The 22,317-nt window shown below is 43.6% G+C and overlaps 1 protein-coding gene across 14 annotated transcripts in view; it reads right to left on the minus strand.

The window, feature by feature from the left end:
* IQSEC1 (IQ motif and Sec7 domain ArfGEF 1) overlaps positions 1-22,317 on the minus strand; it is a 322,066-nt gene that overhangs the window by 168,755 nt on the left and 130,994 nt on the right. For 7 of the 14 annotated variants that reach the window (XM_085073103.1, XM_085073102.1, XM_085073105.1 and 4 more), the window contains one exon: positions 1,496-1,582. The exons of 4 other annotated variants lie outside the window; for them this stretch is intronic. In XM_085073103.1, coding sequence (XP_084929229.1) covers positions 1,496-1,582 — 87 coding nt within the window. Of the gene's footprint in view, positions 1-1,495; positions 1,583-9,915; positions 10,081-22,317 lie in introns of those variants that run through there. 3 more of the 14 variants (XM_085073118.1, XM_085073114.1, XM_085073121.1) reach the window with 2 other exon arrangements.

Here is a 22,317-nt window from a genome sequence, read left to right on the forward strand (position 1 = left end):
AGCCATCCCTGAAGCTCCCACAGCACACAGCTGGGCACTCTGAAAGCTGCCCAGGCTTTTCAGATCCAGAGCAGGGAATTGCTGTTTGCACTGCTCAAAGACAGGAAGACAAAAAAAGCTGGAGAAGTTCAGGAGTTTTCAAGCATGAAGTTGTGCTGCTCTAAGCTTTAATTCCAGAAGAAATATTACTGATAAAAGCAATGCCCTACATGGAGCACAAGATTCAGACATTCAAGGAACAGCTGGTTTTCCCATCAACATCCCAATAGGAAGATCCTTAAAATCAAAGCACTCTCAACTAAGGACAAAGGAAGAACTAAATGCCTCACTAAAAAGCAAGCAGGGAATCTTACAGTGTTCAAGCCCTGCTCCTCACCAAAGGAATATTGAGCTGTCTTACAACTCAACTATGGACTCACTGCCACCAAATAAACGAAGAGCTGTGATGGGAGAAAAAAATCAAACACACAAACAGATGCTGCAACATAAACCAACAGGGTGAATCCAAGCATGCATGGTTAGAGATAACTACGGGATGAAATATTCAAACCAGAAATATGTTTATGCATTTACAGATTTAGGATTCATTGTTTGCTTTTGTCTTTCCTTATTATCAGTGCAAAGTGATTTTGATTTTTAGCACCAGGCTTCCAATATTTTGATATTAATATTATTCATGAGCTGGCAATTATCACTAAGTCGATCACTACTAGCAGAAGTAAAAATTAAAGACAATATTTTCCATGGCATGCACAACTTCTGAACAGTTTTCACATTTCCAATGACTTCGATTAGCTGCCCTTTGATGCTTCTCTAAGATGTTACAATAAACACTGGCACTGACAATGAATTGTACTATGGGATGTAATTGCTGCTCTCCACATTGGATCAAAGAGAACACATAGATAGTAAAGGCATCTATGTTAAAAGAAGCATTATGAGCTGGAAAACAGATATTTTTGATCTATTCAGGGCAGGCTCTGCTTGGCATCAAGGGCCTGGGTGTGTTTCAAACCCCCTTATTTCATTCACAGCCAAGGCAGTGCTGAGCCCTGTGCAGGTCCATGTCTTTAACCTTCAGAGGGTTAAACACATGGATTCCTTGGCTACTGGCATGGAATAGGCAGGGGTTCAAAAAAAGTGTTGCTCAGAACAACATTAATGTCCTCCATAAATGATATCAATATTTCAGCATATTTGTTATGTGGGAACTAAACCTGCACCTCCCTTCTCCCTACCTTTGCAAGTCCAGGGGGATGTGCCTCTAAAAGCACATGACACTCCTTTTACTGAGTAATTCCAGAGTGCCTGAGAGAGGGACTCACTGCAGCGATGGTTCTATTCACAACTACCCTACCAGACATCAAAAATATTGGATATTTATTCCAATTCTTTTTTCTTTTAAAACTTAAGCTGTTGCTTGTCTCTCATGTCAAATGGCAACGTCAGATCTCTCTCCAAAAACCAGCAGTGGGTGGAGCATGGCTACTCTTACCTGTACTCTGAGTGTGTGGCAGGGACAGCTAGCTGGGAATGGTACAATGGAGCTGGACAGCAAAACTGGTGCAGAGTATTTAAAGACCTACGACACAAGGAAAAACACAAAGTCAAACCACCAGGTGTTTAGAAATGGGCTTTTGAGGGGAAGGCAGGTGCTGACAGGAATATTGGAAACTCACGAGAGCGGTGAATGAAATTTGAGGTACAGCTGTCAGTTCTGGATCCCAGGGAATAGAGGGGAATAGTCCCACGGTTTAAATGCACACATCAAAATGACGGTGATGAGCTGTCGCAATGAAGAATCAAAGGTTTGTTGCAGGATTAGGAGAAAATGCCAATTTAAGGCTTGGGTGTTGCCTTGCCACGCGGAACGAAGGCAAAAGCTACACATTGAGGGTTAAAATTCCTATGGAAATGAAGCTTTAGGCTTGCATCTTACTCTGCACCAGTCAGGCTGTTCTCTGTTCATGGAATTAAAGCACAGTGCTCTGAATGAGGAGGGAGAATGCAATGGACATGGACATAAAGCTTTCTTCAAGCCCAGCAATTACAAACATATTGCAAAATACACCATTTGAAAATGTGAAAGAATCCAAGTTTCACCCATGTTTGAAGCAAAATTCAGAACTGTGCAACTGCAGTTTCATTGCTGTCATTTGTTCAAAGTGTAGAAAGAAAACAAAAAGAAAAAGCTTTACAGCACAAAGATATTCTCCACCCCAGATCACTAGATTGGCATTGTTTCACTAAAACAAAGAGGAGTTGCAAAACCAGACAAGGGGTGGCATCTGAAGGAAAGCTTGGGAAATCCTTCAGCACCACACAACACACGTCGCTGCATTCCTGGTGTTTGTGCCAGGAAACATTAAACAAGGGTCAGCACAGCAAATCCTCCACGATTAATCCACCTAATCAAATTTTGTAGGACACAGCATTCTTCTAGGAAATCATAAAAAAAGAATCAATATCTCCTAGCTCCTTGAGTGGGCACCTATGGAAGAAGGAGCCATTAAATTGAAAATCTTCCTTTAACTTGTGAGCATCCAACCTGACAGTTAACAGAGATTGTGTGTGTGTGTTTGTGCACACAAATGCGCTTTTTACCCCCCCATCTTCCTCTTGGTGTCTTGACAGAGGTCTCAGAAGATTGGTTTTGATTATTCTGCATCCCTGAGGCTTAAACTGGATCCTGTGAGGTCACTTTCTTACAAGATCAAACAGAGTGGTTAAGCAAAAAGAAGTCAGGCTTTGTTCAGGAAGGAGCAAGTTACTAATCCTTTGGAAAAAAAGACAAGGTCAGCCTGTTCTGATTCCTGCTGCCAACACTGTGTCAGCAACTGCATGGCCAGGATGAGTTGGATTTTCTGTTTAAAGATGGTAACTCCTGAAAAGTACTTGAGCTTTTGGAATTACAACTCAATGCAGACACAAGGCACCTCACCAGAGCAGAAGGTGCCCTGCTAACACCTCCCAGGGCACAAAAACTCCTGGGACCACCTTCAAACCAGTGGGGAAGAAGAACAATTCAAAAGAAAGATGGAGAACATCACTGAAAACATTGATGGGCCATGAGCAAAGCAGCCAGAACATGCCAAAGCTGGATTTTCTGACAGGCAAAACACACAATATCCACCCAAGTTGCTTCACACAATCCCCAGAGCTGGGGCAGCAGGTTGGGAGTGCAGGGCATGAGATCACACTGAGCTGCTCACACAGGCAGAGCCACTGCCTCCTGCCTCGGGAGAACTGATTTTTTCCAGTGGAAACAAAAGAAGGAAATGGAGGAAATTAGTAGGAGAGTGTCCCAGATTCCATTCCCACCACTCTTTTTTTTCCACACAGATCTTTCTTCAGAGAAAAAACCAATGAAATATGAAAGAATATGAAAGAATATGAAAGAATTCAGTTCTGCTCAACAAAGCTTTTTGAACATATCTTGCTCCTGGCTCTTCCAAAACGATTCTGCCCACAAGGCTCCATGAATCTGTCCTACTCTGACCTTCCTAGGTTCCAAAAAGACCTGAACAACAAAGAAAGAAATTCTCTCTCTGGCCTTGTTAAGGTTTGGACTCAGCCATGGCACAGGATTGGGGTCAGGGGCTCAGAGTTTCTGTTCCAAGGTGCAGCAGAAACACAACAAATGTCCCCTTGGGGCAGATGGGAAGTGCCAGAGGTTTGGAGGAGGTCCCTCCACTGCGCCAGGGGTGCAGAGGTGACACAGGAGACAGGGTTCAGCTGCAGGCTGGGGCTGGGGTACCCCTAGGGCACTTCTGTCCAACACACCAGGCTGCATTTCAGCTGCTCCTCAGACAGGATCTTTGTCCCACAGAGGAAACATGAGGTCTGGACTCTGCTCCGAATTTTAAAATTCAGGAATAGCTTGACTCAGTGTTTGGGTTCCTCCAGATCTCACTGACTAATGTCAGCCTGACAATGATGAGGCTCAGGCTTTACAGCCTCTGACTAATCCTGATTTTACCCAAAGCATTGGGGTAAATCTGCTGATGCAACTTAAGATTCATATGTGGCATTTTGTGCCTTCAATCATCTGCCAAAACAGCACTTGCTATCATTTACTTCTCTGCAATATACCAGAAAATGTTTAAGGTTCCAATGACTTGATTTGGTTTGGCTTGAGTTTTAATTATTTTTTAAACTTTGTAACTAGATTTTGTAATCAGCCTTCAACACAAGTTTGCATTCAAGCTAGAATTCATTTACTAATTTTTAACACCTAAAGACATCAGAAGAAATACATTTCAATCATTTGGAGGAGAATTAATCACTTCTCCTGTTCACAGTCTCACAGATTCTCAGCCCTGTGAAGATTAGTTTCCATAGCTGTAGTTGATGTTCTTCAAAGGATGATTTAGGATTATAAATAGAGCACAGGTACTTCAGCACCAACACAAGACAAATGACTGAATCTACAAATGCTGCTTCTGGTCATTTCACTTTCTGAACATGACTGCAACATCCCAGTGCACATGGAAGCTTGGCAACTTCCCACTTCCAGGCCAAGGTCCTTCCAGCTCTCCCCAAGTGCTCAAGGACAGGCAACCACTTGTGAATTCCTACATGAAGTTCTTGTGAGAGCAGACAGGTCAGCCAGGAAAACCAGAGCCAAACCTGGCCCCAAACCTCTATAGCTCATCCCCCAAGAGAACAGGAGAAACCCAGCAGGTGTGACTGTGCCTCCCCTGTATAAATCCCATTCTGTTATCCATTAGAAACCTCTCATTTGAACAGCTCTTCCCTGCCCATCAGCAAACAGAAATGACCATTCTTTTTAATCTTTCAGTTTTAAAGCCTTGCTCAGATGTACAAATAAAAAGAACTCGATTTCTGCTCATGACAGAAAGCTGCAGCTTTTTTTTTTTTTTTCATTTTGTCTTGCAATCCCCAACAAGCCTCCAAAACTCAGCAGACAATTTTCTCAATATTGGTTTTTAAACAACCTGGGAGAAGAGAACATGAGGCCATTAAGCTGGAATTACTTTCACTCTAAAAGGCTATCCTGTGCTTTCCCAATGTGCTGTGAGCTGGCAGGTGCTCCTGGCAGGACTGGGAGCCTGGGGACAGCTTGTCCCCTCTCCCTGCACAGGACACCACAGTGAGCACATCAGGACACACAGGGGGACATCTCCCCAGCCCTTGGTTGTTCTGCTGCTGTTGAATTTTAAGCCGCTGTAAACCTGTGAGTGGCTCAGAATTATTAAACCAGCACTGTTGGAGAGCTTCTTCCTGCAAGAGCTTCCAAACAGCCTGAGCCTGCTGTCTCCCAGGGACTGAGTGAAACTGGTGCAGGAGCTCACCTGAAGGAGCCTCTCTGAAATTTATGATGTGACTGATGCCAGGAGCCTGCTTGGGACATTCCCTGCTCTGAACTGCTGCCCCTCTCCCCCATTCCTCCTCTTCATCCCCCCTTCCTCATCTTGCCTGAAACAACAATCTGTTCCCCTCCATCTGCCAGGATTCTTCCCTTTCTTCTGGGACATTTTTCCATCAGGTGCATGTAGTAATGAGTATATGGAAATAATCATCCCAGCCCAGGCTCCTGTCCTGCCCCAGGCAGCCCAGGTACCTGAGTGCAGCCATCCTTCTAAAATCAGCTTGGACACAGCAGGAGGGGCAGCCAAGGTCATCCCCTGTTCAAGCCCTTTCACTCCATGGCACCTGAGGGAGCTAAGAATGGTTTGTTTGATTGGAACTATTAAAAGGAATATTTGCATTTCCCAGTATTTTATCCTGTTGAAGAATAACATTAGTTTATAAATTGAAATTTCCTTTCTCATGTCAATCCGGAGTTATGGCAACAGCTGAGATTTGAAAAGACTGTAGTTAAAAACTAGTAAAGTCTTTCCTGTTCTTGTTTAATAAATCCAACCATTTTTTTCATGATGAACAAAATTTGAAATATAATCAAAAGGGTATCCAAATAGGTGATGAATAGTAAAAGTCATAATAATACAGACTCACATTGACTCCAGCTAACTGCTTGCTAATTAACAAGTTTATTAACCTGCTAGAAGGGCTTTTAGAATGAACACCCTGACCCAGCCCACAGGCAGCTTTTTGGAAAGCAGAGAAAGCAGCAGGAAGCTTCCCATGGCAGCTCCCATTGTCCCAGGCCAGGTGTGACTGCAGCTGTCTGTGGCCATACCCACTTCAAGGGGACTTAGCACATGACACACTCCCATTTCCAAGGACAAATTCCTACTGTTGTGACACAAAAGATCTCTACCTAAAATACACAGGGCAGTATGATTTTGGCTTTTGAAGTAGTACTGAAAAAACTTTTCTTTTTTCCTATTCATTTCACCCCACTGTACATCCAGCCCTTTGCAGCCAAGTGTGTCAAGGAGAGGCTCTGGTGGCACCCAGAAAATATTCTGTTTTTTTCACACTGTTAGTATTAATTAATTTCCTGACAACACTCTTCTGAATGGCAACTCTGCAGAATCAAATGCTGCTATTGCTTTTTGGTTGCATACATAAAACCTTTTCAGCTCCCAGCAGAGACCATCACACACTGCAGGAGACCACAACTCTTCCCTTGATTCCTCTCATTCCCTGGGCGCAAGATGGCTCTTTGAGCACAGCTTTTTGGACACCAACTCCCAGGAAGGCAACAGGACAGCTCCTGGCAGGTAAACACCAGTGTCATTACTCTGCATGGAGTTTGAGAGGCTAAAAACTCACCCACATATCACAAACAGCACAGCCATATGTTGCAGAGCTGCTCTGTTGGCATCTCCCTCCTTCCATTTCTGCCTCCCTTTCCGTGCAATAGTCATAAGCCAGTTTAAAAACATTCTAGAATACCATTTTCTCTTCACAGAAATGAAAGATATTTTCACGAGCTACAAGGATGCTCAATGTGTGCTGCCATTCTAAACAGGCAGCACACACAGTCCACAGTACAGGCCAATGAATTTTGTTCCAGAATTCACAAAATTTGGTTGTCATCAAAATGATTTAATAGCAGCATTTGTACACGGCGCAGCATAAATGCAGACTGGGAGTTCTTGTTTGGAATAATCCTTCCCTTTGTGTATTCCCAGCTCAAGTGCCCACAGCTGGATTTTTCAATGGAATCATCAGGCACACTCACTGACCTCTCCTCCATCAAAGGGCCTGCAAATAATTATCATCTCCTGGGAGAATGAAACCACTACAGCCCCAGCATACTAAACAAGGAACAGCCATTATTTTGTCCCATCCTAGAACACAGCGCTTATTAGCACTACAGAGAATTAGAAATAATTATTATCAACTTTTTTTTGGTTTCATGAAAATGCAGTACCAGCCTACACAAACAGGCAAGAGGGATCCTTTTGCATCCCTGCACAGTTTGCAGGCAGCCTCCAGTCCTGGGTTAGCTGGAACTGGGGTGAATTTAATTAAGACTATTAATGTGTAATTAGAAACATTTCCTTTTAAGTCTTACTAGAACCCAATCCATGATGCAGGGTGATGTACAATAATTCACAGAATTCATAAGATGCACTTGGATCAGTTGTGCTTACTGGGAGCTGTCTAAATCTGTAGAAAAAACTGCACACAGTCCAAAACCAGAAATAAGGAACATGAACCAGAAAGAGACATGAAACTGTGCATGAAAGAAGGAAAATCTCTTTTAGATTAAATCAGAAAATGGACATATTCACCACATCTTTTCTGTATTTCCCACATCATTAAATCAGGTCCCAGAAATCCTCAAGAAACTACAACTCCCATTACAAAACACAGCCACATTTATAATCTCACAGAGCAATAACCGTAGTAAAGCCAAATCTGAGCAGTGCCAGTTATACATATTGGATTTGCAGCTGATGAAAGAGGCAAAATAGCAAAGTACAAAGAATGAAATTACCCAGATACAGTGTGAGAGATTTACAGCAAGGCAAATCCTGTTACTTAAAACAATGCTTCAGTGACATATGTTCTATTCAGTGCAGCAGCTGAAAAAATGCTTTCACTAATCCAAATAGTGTGACACTCTTGTTCAGCTTTTTTTAGAACAGCAACAACCAGGCTTTCTATACTTGAAGATGTAAAAAAGTATTTTTATATTAAAAAAGACATTTTTAATGGCGAAAGTCTTCAGCATATATATATTACAAGAACACTGACAGAGTTATTAGATTTTTTTATCCCAAAACTTACTCATGCATTCATTGAAGAATTGATGCATAACAGTCTAACATACATTTTCAGTATTGAGAAACCATTAGTTATAAAGAACATGAAGATTTTCTATATATGTGTGATCTTAAGTGTTAGTTCTTTAAAAAAATCCCAGTTTACATTTTCCCCTTTTCAACAACCAGCATCAACTCTCTTACACAGGAGTTAAAACACAGAATTATAGTAGGAGGCAGAGTCCATGTCTTGTTTTCAACAGCAACATGCTGAGGTGGGTACAAGATGTCAAAGGTGTAAGCAATAAAACAGGAAAACACTGCACAAGATGGGTCTATAAATAAGACTGCAACCTCACTGTTAAAGACAGCAACAGACAGGGATTAAATATCCCTTAACACCACATGATAAGCACTGTATGAAATCCATTCCCTGCTGAGAGATACAGATTCCCCAAATCCCAGGACCCAAATTAAAATGGAGTACAACATAAACAGAACTATTCTCCCATGGATGAACACACAGCAGGAGATTTAAAGCTGATCCATGCATACCTGGAAGGCTGCAACATGTTTGCCAAGTTTACTTTTCTTATTTCAGCTTCCTACAAAAGGCTCCACATTTATTTTGGTTTTAAAACATTTCTACTTAACCATTCATACCTTCAGCACAACACAAAAGGCTAAAGAAAACTTTAAGACAGATTTCAATATTCTTTTGTTATTCTATTCGAGGAGTTTGTTCTTGAATGGTTGAATTTACTCTGCCTGTGTGTGGATGAAGCTGCTGAACATGGAGCAGATTTACTCAAGTCAGGGCACTCTGAGGCACTGTTAGAGTAACTGCAGAAGGCTCGGGATGGCAATGGGATGTGTTTCATGCAGGATCCTCTGTAAACCCCAAATCTACCCTAAAGGGAGCAGCAGATGGTTAGCCAGGGCTCAGAACTGCAAACAGAGGTACAGCCATTCCAAGCCCCTGGACTGGGAGTGAGGACAAATCCAAGGGCCCAGTCCTGCCTGGTTTGTTCCTGATTTGGAGCAAACCACCTGTGTGTTCCATCCAGCCCTGCCTGGTGCCGGCAGTGCCTACGGGACAAGAATTTCGGCATTGCCCCCCAGAGTGGCTGAGCCCTGAGCCCCAAGCCAAGGGCTCAGCTCCCACCAGGAGCCTCCAGCCCATGGCAGAATCAACTCCTGTGTCTGACCACAGCCCTCCAGAAACTGCTCCAGTAATGATAATCAATTAATGCACCTTCAGGTTCTGATCAGCATAAACATGACAACAAAATCACAGCAATGTTTTGCCTTCTCAATACCACACTGCTCCAGACTGCACTGCACGTCCTTCTGTTTGCATTTCTGTATTGCAAAGACAGATTGCACTTTAATATGACAAAGCATTCGAACAAAATGGAAGAGAGATCCTTGACTCATCACAGACAGAATTCCTAGCACCCTGCATTGCTGCTTGGATGGAAAGTGGAGGGTTTTCTCATTTTTTCCCCTGCTAAACACAGGCTACACACTTTACTGCGTTGTGTTTTTAAATACCCACATGCACAAACACAATTATCACCATCATCACCATCATCATCATCTAAACATGTTTAACATACAGAGCATTCATCTGCCAAAAAAGGTAACACCCTAAAAATGGTTCGTGGAAAGAAACCTACCCAACAATAAACTGATCACTACTCCCACTTCTGGAATCCTCAACACAGATATCAGAGACGTGACGACAGATGAAGAAGGAAAAGGTACTCACAAATAACACCTTCTGCAAGCCATCCTTGAATGGGGGGTGGGTTTGGTATTTATATTTTCTTTCACGCAATCTGAGGTAGAAAAGCTCTCTCTTAAGGAAAAAAAATGTAAAAAAAAAAAAATCACATTCACAGCTTTTGCACGCTCATTCAGGCTCAGCCACGGTGGAACATCACGGATAAGTAAGCTGGTGATGTAACCAGCATCAAACACTGCATCAGATAAACCCAAAGGCTCTACAGGGTTATATTTTGCAAAGCCAAAAGGTTTTTCCCAGAGAGGAGGTTTAGCAAGCACAAACCAGCCACGCTGTTCTCACATTCCTGGTGGGCTTGCTTTCTGCTTCCAGAAAAAGTCCCAAAGCTGTATTTATTATTCAACTTCATCACCAAGAAAAAACAATATGCTTTCTCATTTGCTATTTAGACGGAAATATCAAAGCACCAAATGTTGCATTTTCGAATGCACCATCTCTGCCTGCTCACTGTAGTACAGTCCAAACCAAGAAAAGGCCATTGGTCCTTTTATCTCCATGGAAACAGCAGCATCTGTGAAGACGAACGTATTCCCTCTTCCCTGCAAAGTCAATTTATAGTCACATACTATGACATAAACTGATAAGACAGCAAAGCTAATCAGCAACTAGGAGAAACAGGAACCTAAACATGAGATTAAGCTCTTGCTCAGGAGAATATTCTTCTGTATACAGCATTTCTCCTAGGAAAATAGCAGAATTAAGAACCAAACCAAGCTGTTCCTGCGAGCTGATGCAGGCTGGGGATTTGTGAACTTCCCAGTTTAGCTAACAAGGAGAGTGGCTGAATATTTTATACAATCAGCTTCTTGTTTAAATCTCTAGTTATATCCTACTAAATGGGAAGAGATTTAAACAAAGTTGCTCTTTGCAAAAAAATTACTGCAGAATTATTACTTCAGTGTTACCTTTTCTTGCAAAAGGGCTGTCATCTTTAATAGCAACAGCAGAGTGAGAAGTTTCACAACTCTACAGGCTGCTGCCTCCCCGTCTCCCCTCTTTTTAGCACCACCAGTGGTGCAAACACTTCAGCACCATCCTGCCTGTGTTCTTAGAGCCTCCTCTCCAGGGAAATGATCATTTGTACAGGCCTGATGAGTCACCTCAACTTGATTTTATTCCTGTCCTCGGTGGTACTTTGTAAAAAAGAAAGCCAAACGAAAACCCCAAACCCCACAGAATACAATAACGTGCTTTTTTCCTCCCTGTCCCTGCATCCTGCCCTGCTCCGATGCTCAGCACTCAGCCCTGACATTCCCAAGCCAAGCTTCCTCCCTTCCTTCAAGAATCAATATAATGACCATCTGCTCACATTGTGAAGTTAAATATACAGCAGAACACACTGATGAGGGCAGCTCATCTGCCATGGTCAAGTGATCACCTCCATGGCCACTTCTCCCATTTCCAGAGGGACAGGGGGCAGTGGGCAGCCAAATCCTCCTGATGCACCTACACAGCTCCTGGGGCTCAAGGGGAGCAGGAGCTGCCAAAGATGCTGCAAAACTAAACAAAAAAATGGGTGGGGCAGGAGATCTTTGGTCCAAACTGATTTGCAAATGAGTCAGGGTGACCTAACTGCGGCCTTCCAGTACCTGAAGGAGCCAACAAGGACGATGGAGAGAGACTATTTACAAGGGCCTGGAGTGACAGGACAAGGGGGAATGGCTTCAGACAGATAGAGGGTAGGATTAGATGGGATATTGGGAAGGAATTGTTCCCTGTGAGGGTGCTGGGGCCCTGGCACAGGGTGCCCAGAGAAGCTGTGGCTGCCCCTGGATCCCTGGCAGTGTCCAAGGCCAGGCTGAACGGAGCAGCTTGGGACAGTGGAAGGTGTCTCTGCCATGGCAGGGGTGGGACAGAGATGATTTTTAAGGTCTTTTCCAACCCAAACCACTCCCTGATTCCATGATTCTGTCTAGCAGGGGTGCACTTTGGTTCCCAAAGGTGAATTGATGGTAATTTGTAGAATTCTCACAGCAGCTACAGCCCCCAAGTCACATCACCACGTGCTGGTGCTGTGGCAGTGCAGTAAGAAACTTGTGGGGAAGCAAAGGCCCCAAAATTCCCCAATCCCCCACATACCAGGCCTGGAGGGCTTGGATCCAGCATCCTCAAGTGCTCCAGCAGAATTCACCTGGAGAAAACCACATCTGAATATCCACTGGATGTGGTGCTGGCCCACCCAGCAGGGTGAGCTCCACACAATCCGGCCCGGTGTGGCCTTGCCCACCATCGTTTTGGGAAGCAGTCCATCCCAGCTCGTTCCCAAAACCTGCTCTGGGAGCTTCATCCTGTAACTCCAGCTCTCAGGGGCTGCTGGCACGGGTCAGGCACCTGAGCAGCCTCCCACCCCACGCCGAAGCCTGGATTGAACACCAGTATGCAAACCTGCAAGGCACTGACATGATCACAGCTCTCTGCCAGCTCTAGAAGTTGAATTATCTTTTGCACCAATTAAGATAATTCAGAGAAATACAGGTTTAGATGAGTGGTTTTTTTCTGTTGCACAGCCTAAAGGTAACTTGTCTTCCAGGGAAGCTTTATAATGATTTAAAATCTGCCTAATTTTTAGCAGATACCAAGCACAGAGCACTGGAAAAGCACAATGTCAAAAGGTGCTTGTGTGTTGTGAATTTGCACATCACAGCCCAAACCCTCTCACAGCCATCAGTACAGCACAGAAATGATAAATGCCTGCTAAGGAAACAACACCATTCCATAAAGAATCCCATAAAACAGCTTTCTAAGCTATTGCAAGGTCAAGTAGCTCAATCACCAGTGGTGTATGAGGAAGAGAATATCCAGGCCTGGCAGCTTGGGCCATTTTACTGGCTTTAATTCCAGTTTCTGCAGGTGGCTGACAGGGCACAGGCTGAGTGAAGAGTGAGGAATGACTTCCACAGGTATTTAGAAAGGTGCTCCCTGGATGAGAATCAATCCAAATCAAGGAGGACACGATAAAAGAAGTGCATGGCATTGTTTTCTGCATTTGGGACAAGCTTTCAGTTCAGTTCTAGTTTTTGGTTTGATGTGTCAGTTAAAATAACTGAGGAAACAGCGATCTGGCTCTAAACTCACCTGAGCTCTACAGTTTTATTGAAGATAACGGACTCATTTGCATAATTTCTGTTAAACACAGTTTAGCCAACAGATTTTCAGTTCAGTCTCCCTCAGCTCTCCCCTAGAACAATGGGAGTTGGGCTGATGAGTAAGTGTGGGATTAAGTCTGCCCACGGCTGTGTCTTAGCAGAATGAACTCAAATGTTTTACAATTGATTGAATACTACAAAGGGAGAAGTTAGTAACTGCACAGGCTGTTTAGCCTTAGCTTTTAACTTAAAAAGAGGCTTTTCTTTATCAGAAAAATACAGTAAGTAGGGCAGAACTGGGGACACCAGGGCTGAGTCCTCCCCAGCACTACAAAGTCAGCTCAGCAAGACACTTATACAGTCACTTGATGTCACTGTGTGAAAAGAACTGGACATAAAATGCCCAAGTCATTATCCTAACCACTGTACAACCTAAAAGTATTAAAGACAAGGACTCTGATCCCACTGAAGTGCCCGGGAAGAACTCCCACAGGCTTCAGCATGGACAGTAACAATAAATGCCCAGTTGTACTGAGGGCTCTGAACACTGATAAGCTGCCAGCATCAATGACCTGCACAGCCACAGAACTATCTGTCCCCAAAACCCAGTTTTCTCTGCTCAGATTCCTGTCCTGTCCGCAGCTATGAGGAATAAACAGATCACCTGAACAATATCAAACATGGTATATTGTTTTGAATGAAGGCCTGAATTCATCTTGAAGGGTCTGAGATATACAATGAAGCAAAGCCATTTGTTACCCCTTATTGTATTCTCCTGTTTGTTATTAACATGTTGGTCTCTGCAGGATTAAGAGGCTGTTGATTCATTCTAGAAAACCAGAGCAAAGCCAGTTTGTGGCTGAAGTTCTGTGTGAGGTCACAGGGGACAAAGGACACATCCCTGCCCAGGAGGTCTCAGAGCATCTACTCAAACATGAGATGAATGCTCAGCTCCTCCTCCCTGCTCCTGCTTCACTCATCCCAAAATAAAATTTTACCCTGCCTGGTCCTGACACAGAGCCCAGACTTTGAGCTTAGGAGGCCAAAGTGGTTCAATGAGCATTACCCTCACACCTGGGGACACACACAGGACACAAAGCTGCCCACCATGCTGGACATACAAGCACCTTGGAACCTGCGAGACCATTTATGGAAAAAACTTCCATCACAGGCTGAAAACTCCCACACATTCCCTCTCCCACTTGAGACTGAGCTATGCCGTGGAGCAATGTGATCTAGTGAAAGCTGTCCCTGCCCATGGCAGGGATCAGAACTGGATGGGCTTTGATGTCCCTCCCCAACCAAACCACTCTGTGATTCCACATCTGGAATCCTGGGCTTGGCCTGTTCCTGTGGAGGCTCCATCAGCTCCTGAGGAGCAAGGCTGGGACAGGGATCCAAATCCCATCCATGGCCCTCCTCAGCAAGGCTGCTTCCAGCCCCTCGAGCCCCTCGGGGAGGCTGGGCCACCACAACAATGTCATTACACACTGCTGATTTCTCTGGGCACTTGTAATTTTAATGCACAAAATGTGTCTCAAAATAATGGTGAGGATCCCCACGGCTGCACTAGAGATGCTGATGCTTGGAATATGATGGGAAGGATCCAGCTCCATGCTCTCTTCCCTGCAGGCATGTGTGGCCCTCCATGAAACATTCACTATTACTGCACTGATAAAATATTGAAGCTCAAAGCGAAAATAAACAGTTGTAGAAGAACTGCCAAAAATGTCTCAGGTCAGAGTACAATATTTTCATTTTCAATCATATTTTGTAATCTTTTTCAAGAACGTTTGTAGTTCTGTCTGAAGCCTCTGAATGATTTTTTCCTACTGTTTATTTTAGCAAGATGCCCCAAAGCTTTCACTGGAAGCTGCTTCTGATTTTCAGTTTGGTTGTTACTGATGAGTTGATACACATTTGCTTGTGTTGAATTTCCTCTGCAATACTAATTTTATCCCTGTATGCTCTGAGCTTTATATGGATGCTAAATGCATTTATCTATTATATCTTACATCTTACTTTCCATTTACCCTTAATATAGTTAGAAGTAGTTATTAAATCTACTTCTTCACCAAAATAAGGCCTCAGCTAAACATCATTCCAGTAACTGCTGAATTAATTTTACTGTCTCTCATCACAAAAAAAAAAAACCAACCAAAAAACAACAACAACAAAAACCCCAACCCTTGTAAGTATTAAACAATACTGGCAGCAGTTAAAGTTGTGGAAAAATCCGTGTGTTATCACCCACAATAAATCCTTTTTCAACTTGTACCCTGACATTGGTATTGAAAGCATCCTTTGTTTTCTGCTAAACAACTTGAGCCCCAAGTAATCAACAGCTTCCTTTTAAGCTCCACTGAAGAACTCTGCTAAAACAAGGATCTAAACAAGTATTTATATTCCCTCCCACTACGCAAACAACTGCTTTTAAAAGGAAGCCTTTAAAAAATAAAATTTTCCCAATCCAAATTCAAATAATTTTGCAGCCTTCAGTCAGCCCTAAAAAAAACTTCCACTGAAAATGCTAAAATGCTTTGTATTAAATTGATCACCTTAAAAAATGTCTCTGTTTAGACTTTATGTGACAGCTCTCCAGACCCTTATATTCTCTTTCCCCTTTTGGAATCTCGGGTTTGTGCCAATTTTCCCTGTTCCCTGTTATCCAAGCTCCTCGTGCTCCTTTGCACTGCATGTGACTCTGGAGAAAGGATCCCCTCTTTAAAGTAGCCTGAATGCTCAATTAATAACTTGGTACATTTAAAGTTAACGTATTAAACCCTCAAGTTCTCTGGGCCCTCAGCACACCCACAAGGGATCACAAACAATGTTTTATCAGTCATTCACGGCACTTTTTTTTCCTGCCTACATTTTCCAAGGATTTTGTCAGTTTGCTCATAAAGACAAGCGGAGGTTTGTGAATACCTGATTTTTCCTGTGTACATACACACTTTGTATGCATTTGCATTTCAATTCTATGATTCCATTCCTCTGCCTGGAGATAACACAATTAAGTGTCCAAGGCCAGGTTGAACAGAGCCTGGAGCAGCCTGGGACAGTGGGAGGTGTCCCTGCCAGGGCAGGGGTGGCACTGGATGAGCTTTAAGGTCCCTCCAACCCAAACCATTCTGGGATCCTATGAAGCATGAAAGAACTGCTGTGCTGCAGAAGAAGCCAAGGGAATTGGAAATATCCTCCCCTCAGATCCAGCCCTGGCAGAGTAGAAATCCCCAAGGCCTTGTCCTAACCAAGGTGAGAAGGCTCAGCCTCACTGCAGTCAGCAGCTGCATTCCCAGCTCAGGGGACACGGAACGGTGCCTGCTAAGGAGCCAGAGAAGCACAGGAGCTGCAATCCACAATCAGCCAGGAACAGGGCAGAGGATGAGCAGCCAACAGCCTCTGCACTGCTCCTGTCCACTCACAACAAACAGGGGTACTTCCAGAAAAAATGACAAAGAAAAAGATGTGTTAAAAGCTACAGAAGCCTAAGAAACCTCACTGGCTACCTGTGCCTACCTATTTTCCATTAGAACATTTCCTTTTACAAGTGGAATCTATGGAAATGCCATCGTGGTGGTCTTGGCAACAGATCCATTCGACTGGGAAATTGGTTTGCAGGTTTGTAATCCTGCACTGGCACAAATTTGTCATGAAGGAATTCTGATTTAGATATTCTTAAATCTGCTACCAGAAATGCTTTTATCTCCAGTAGGAGATGTGTGTACCCTGAGCATAGGTACAGCTCTCCTTGGTCTTCATGTGAGAGATCCTAAATCAGCTAATTCAGGGAACACCCCTATTTTAAATATCAATGATCCCCCTGGATCAGCTGGATATCTGATATCCATATCTGGTTTTCAGCCCATGAAACACGAACTCAGCCCCAGTCCTCCCCACTGCAGCCCAGTCCTCCCAGTGGTGCACATTTCATTCACTTAGCACCTCTGTGCTTTGGGGTAGCTAAAGTTTTGGGATCTAAAGTTTAACACATCTTTGAACATCATTTAATTACCAGAAACCCAATGGTGGCTGGCAGAAAAATCCAAACTTTAGAGTGGTGATTTTTCATAGCTAGGGAATATCCCACGGAGAGTATTTCTGTGACAAATTAGTGAAGACAAATTACTCTGCAAAATTAAATCACTAAAATGCCATTAAGGAGCATTTTGTGCCATCCTGCATATGTGATGACTCCCAGAACATAGAATATAAGATTAATGTTGGGTTTACACAATTTTACATTCAAAACTATTTGAATTTTGAGTATTAGCAAATATCAATATTATTTTGAATATTCTCAAAACTACTCCACAGCCTTTGGACCACGTCCAGAACACAACTCAGAGAGCACAAGAGCTGGCTGATATTTTCAGTGCTGAAATTACATTTTAGCCAGGAAGAATTAGAATAGTTTGGTGAATATTTATAAATCAGATTATATAATCCCACAATTTCAGCCTCATGTCACTAGACCTCTTCTGCTTACCCATCCAGACTTTTATGTTGTATATATTTCTGGAACACAGGGCAAGAACTACACCAACTGAGGGCTTAACTTATTTTTCAGCCACAACAAAGTCTTTTCCAAAAATCAGATTTCGACTCTACTTGATTGCCCATAATGAGAATTATTATCCAGAATGAGAATTCTCAGGATGAGAAGCAACTTGGAGACACAACAGACATTGCCAGTCATTCTACAGCTGTGCATGCCAGCCAGAATTACTGCTTTAAAAGTAAAACAAAGTGTTCTCAAGCCATTCTTCAATATTTTACTTGAGGTTAAATTTCTGACAAAGTTTCTGGTTTTGTCTCCTCTCTTCATCGCTGAGAAAACATCAGAGCCTACAAGGTGTTTGTAATAGTCCTCTGTGAGTGTGCAAATACTCACTCCTGACCCTTCACTGGGTAATACCCTAACTGTCCTAAACTGTAAGACATCCCATATATTTGTTTTCTCCAAATTATTTGGTTCCCTGCCAATGGGAGGAGGTGGAACAAGATGGGCTTTAAGGTCCTTTCCCCCAAACCAGTCTGGGATTCCAGGAAAATGCCAAGAAAAGAGAACAAATACAGAAGAAAGTCTATAAAGTTACAGCTTGAACATGACTGAAGAACAAAATATTGAGGAAAAATCCAGGACTGGACTATTCCAGAGAGAGGCAGCCCCAGCAGCAGCAGGAATCCCTGGAACACAGCCTGGGAACAGCATGGACCAGGAGCCAGGACAGGGCTTGGGCCTGGGGGAGCAGAGGGCTCCCAGCTGCTGTAAGAAAACCCCACTGCTGGGGAACCTCACTGAAATAGGACTTGGGAGGCAATTCTGCTTCTTCAGGGCTGGGAAAGGTTTTTAATTGCTGGGTTTGATTTGATCTATATTTCTTCCCCTGTTCATCACATTAGCACAAAATATTTATTGAGACTCATTCCTTCATCCTCTGGACAATGGAGCTGAAAATGCAAAATCCAGGGCAGATCCTCCTGTGTGGACCTTTCAGCTGTGAGGTGATGCAGGTACAGCCCTAAACAAGGGCCAGCAGCAGAGAAATCCTAATGAGCACAATGTAATTAACGCCTGCTTATCGTCTGGGCTCTAAGGGAAGCCATATCTGCCACCAGAAGATGTTTTACAAACATTAGCAAGCTAATGGGCAGTGTAATCATGAATCACTGAAGAGATAAGGGAAGTTCCTGTCTCCAGCCCAGGGTACCGCGAGTCACTGAGACTGCAGAGCTTTTTATTCTTTAATATGTATTTCTGACCTAACCCAGAATTGCAAAGTCATTTATCCAACAATTAGCTAAGCCAGAAAAGCAGTCAACTGGGCTACAAATGGACAAAAAAAAGTTCAGAAGTGTTTCCTACATCCTTTGTGTGTATTAATCATGTGTTTTATTCCTAGCTTTAAACTCTGACTGCAGCTGCTATTCAATGGATCTTATATAACACACTGACATTAAATTTATTTGTTTCATCTTTTCTCCATAAAAATAAGCTGGGGTTTTATGATTATTCCTTTGCATTTATTTTCTGTGAAGGCATTTTAAGTATTTTGTCCTTAATTGTTGCAATAAAAATTCAGTTTAAGCATTTTAGATGAGGGAAAAACGACAAATTAACGATCATTAAATTATTTTGGCAACCAGACCCATGGCAGATTCCACAATAAGAGGCTGAAACTCCATTTTAGTAACAAGCCTAGCTGGAATATTTGCCCCAGAATTATTAGCTAGATGTTCAGGAGATCAATTATATTAATTAAACAGGCAAGACTGAAGACAACTGATGTCAATAAATCTGTCAATATGTTAATACAGACACCAATGCCACCTCTCTCCCCAGGGTAAATATAAACCAAACCCTAGCTGCACATTCCATGGACGCAGCGCTGACTGGAGCAGGAAGTTATCCCATTTACAACAGCAAGCATGGAATTGAAATTCCCCACAAGCTTATAGCAGAACCTGACACAAGGACACAACAGCCCATAGCTGAAATTTGGGAGCTGCCAAGGAGCCCTGACCTGGCATGGGGTCAGGGATGAATTTTTTGGAGCTCTCAAGTGGTCTGGGTCAGGTCTGGCACCTGGTTCCCATGCCCCAGGTGACACCTATAAGTCACGCATTTTATATATTTGGTTTTAAAATGTATTTTAAACTTAGAGGAAGGTCAGCAAAGGGGTTTGCTGAAATGTTCAGCAGTTCTGAGAACATGGAGTGACACCAGTTTGGTGCTGTTTGCTCCTGTAGGGTCATCAAGGCAGTAATTCCAAATAAGAACTTTTCAGTGAAATGCTCATGGAGTCACAGGATGGTTTGGGTTGGAAGGACCTTAAAGCCCATCCTGTTCCTGAGGGACACCTCCCACTATCCCAGGCTGCTCCAACCCTGTCCAACCTGGCCTTGGACACTTCCAGGGATCAAGGGGCAGCCACAGCTTCTCTGGGCAATGAGGAATGAATTTCAATCCTGAAGGAATGCAGGAAGAGAACAGCTCAGAGCAAGGCTGTGCTTGAAATTGTAACTTACGGAAAGAGAGCAAGGGGATACCCAAAGGGGATTTCTGGGGAGAAAAAGCCCTGTCAGACAATACATGACTTGCACAGAGAAACTGTGTGATGGGCAAGGAGACCTCTGAAGCAACTGCACATGGCAAAGCATCGGGAATATTGTCCTTATCTGTTATCATCAGAAAAAGCAGGGGACAGACATTTCACAGCTGAATCTGCAGAATTATGGCAAATTTAAGACAGGAGTTTTTTGACAGTTTTAAGACAATGGGAGTTAAAAAAAAACCACTTGTATAGCCCAAAACATTCAAAAGCACCAATATTCAAGATGTTCTTATCCCTTGCGTTCTCCTGCAGCCAGAGTGGTTTGAGATGAGTCAGCTCAACATGAGAATCCAAACACCATGTGCCTCAGCACGTGTGCTCAGAGCTCAACAACAAACCCACAGCACTTGGAGACATCCATCAAAACACCTCCCCCAGGAGCCAATCCCACAGCCCACGGCACCCGGCAAGCTGGGCTGCCTCCCATCCCTCCCCACCCAGCTTTTTGGGTTCATACAGACCCACTCTGCACACAGAACTTGTTCTGCACTTCTGAGGGAGTGAGGAGACAGCTACAGCCAATGCTTAACACAGGAGCTCCAATCTAAAGGCAGTCAGGTCTCAACGTTTCTTTCCACAAGCATTTCTCCAGTACACACTAATAAACATTTTTTAATATTTATTTAAATTCTCTAACAGCCTTTTGGCTCCAAATTGGATCAAATTATTCAGAACTATGGACAGTGGTACCTGTTGGAATATTCTGGATTTTCACACTCTGGTAGAGGATTCCCTTTGCCAACCCTCTTCCTCTTCCCCAGCTTCTGTTCATTTTTATAGTACAAGTTATGATTGGGATAAAGTCTCCAGGCAAGCCACAAGTCCCAGCACTGCCCAAAACACAGTTCATTTTTCCACCACAATTCGTCTGTTCAATAATAATTTTAATGGAAGTTTTATAATAAGTTTAGTTCTAAACTGAGCATGTAGATGTCAGTGCTGGTTCTCTGGAACTTCTAATACAGAATCAGGAAGGTTAACAAACACCTCCAAGATCAAGTCCAACCTGTGACCAGATGCCCCCATGCCCACTAAGCCACATCCCCCAGTGCCACATGTACTCATTTCTTGAGCACTTCCAGGGATGGGGATGCCAGCACTGCCCAGGGCAGCCTGTTCCAATGTTTAACTCCTCGTTCAGTGAAGAAATGTTTCCTGGTATCCAACCTCAACTCCTGCTGGTGCAACCTGAGGCCATTTCCCCTTGTCCTGTCCCTGTCCCCTGGGAGCACAGCCTGACCCCCCTGGCTGCCCCTCCTGTCAGGGAGCTGTGCAGAGCCAGAAGATCCCCCTGAGCCTCCTTTTCTCCAGGCTGAACAACCCCAGTGTGCCCAGGCAGATAATTCTGGCAAATTAAGAGCAAATAAAAAATCAAGTCTCCATCCTCTCCAGGTCCTTCCACAAAAGCCTCGACAAATGAAGCCTTGTGCAGTCTGAGTTCAGAGCATGAAAGGCAGCAGCACTCAAGCCTGCAGACAGAACACTCTTTGCTCACAAGGACTGCACAGCACACACTCAGGGACACAAAGAAGCCCTCGAGTGCCATTTGCAGCTCGTGCTGCTGGCAGCAGCTCTGGTTGGCAGCAGCTCCGCAGTGCGGCGGCTCTGGCTGGCCGAGCAGCTGCTCCCAGGCAGCCCCTCATCCAGAGCTCTGGAAGGAGCCACAGCCCAGGCTTCATGCACAGCAGCACTCTGGGGACTTATGACCTTGGCAATGCAAGGTGGGCTCTGCCAGAAGAATCCTAAAAACCTCTACACATGGGGTTTTTTAAGACATCATCTACTGCATCTCTTTTTTATTCATCATTGCACAGCCCTCTTCGGTTATGAATATTAAAAGCATATTTAAGCAATTTAAATGACCTTTCAGACCAACACAAGCAATTAGGACAGCTCCTAGCAAGCCTCAGTTGTTAAATCCCCAGAAATGGGATGGCTGCAGCAGACTTTCCCATTTCAAATTGAAATTTGAGATATTGAGCAGTTCAACCTAGGGCAACATCTTGGAAAGTTTGCAGGTGCAGGGTCAAGCCATGGAACTTTTGTTATTATCTGCATGTTTTATATGCAGAAATGGTTTGAAACAATGTCAGAAATTCTGATACTATGTCAGACCAATTAATACAGGAGCAATCCTGTGTGTTTATCCCATTTCAATTCTC

The sequence above is a fragment of the Lichenostomus cassidix genome, chromosome 12 (genome assembly GCF_008360975.1).
Source record: "Lichenostomus cassidix isolate B80296 chromosome 12, HeHo_3.0, whole genome shotgun sequence".
NCBI lineage: Eukaryota > Metazoa > Chordata > Aves > Passeriformes > Meliphagidae > Lichenostomus > Lichenostomus cassidix.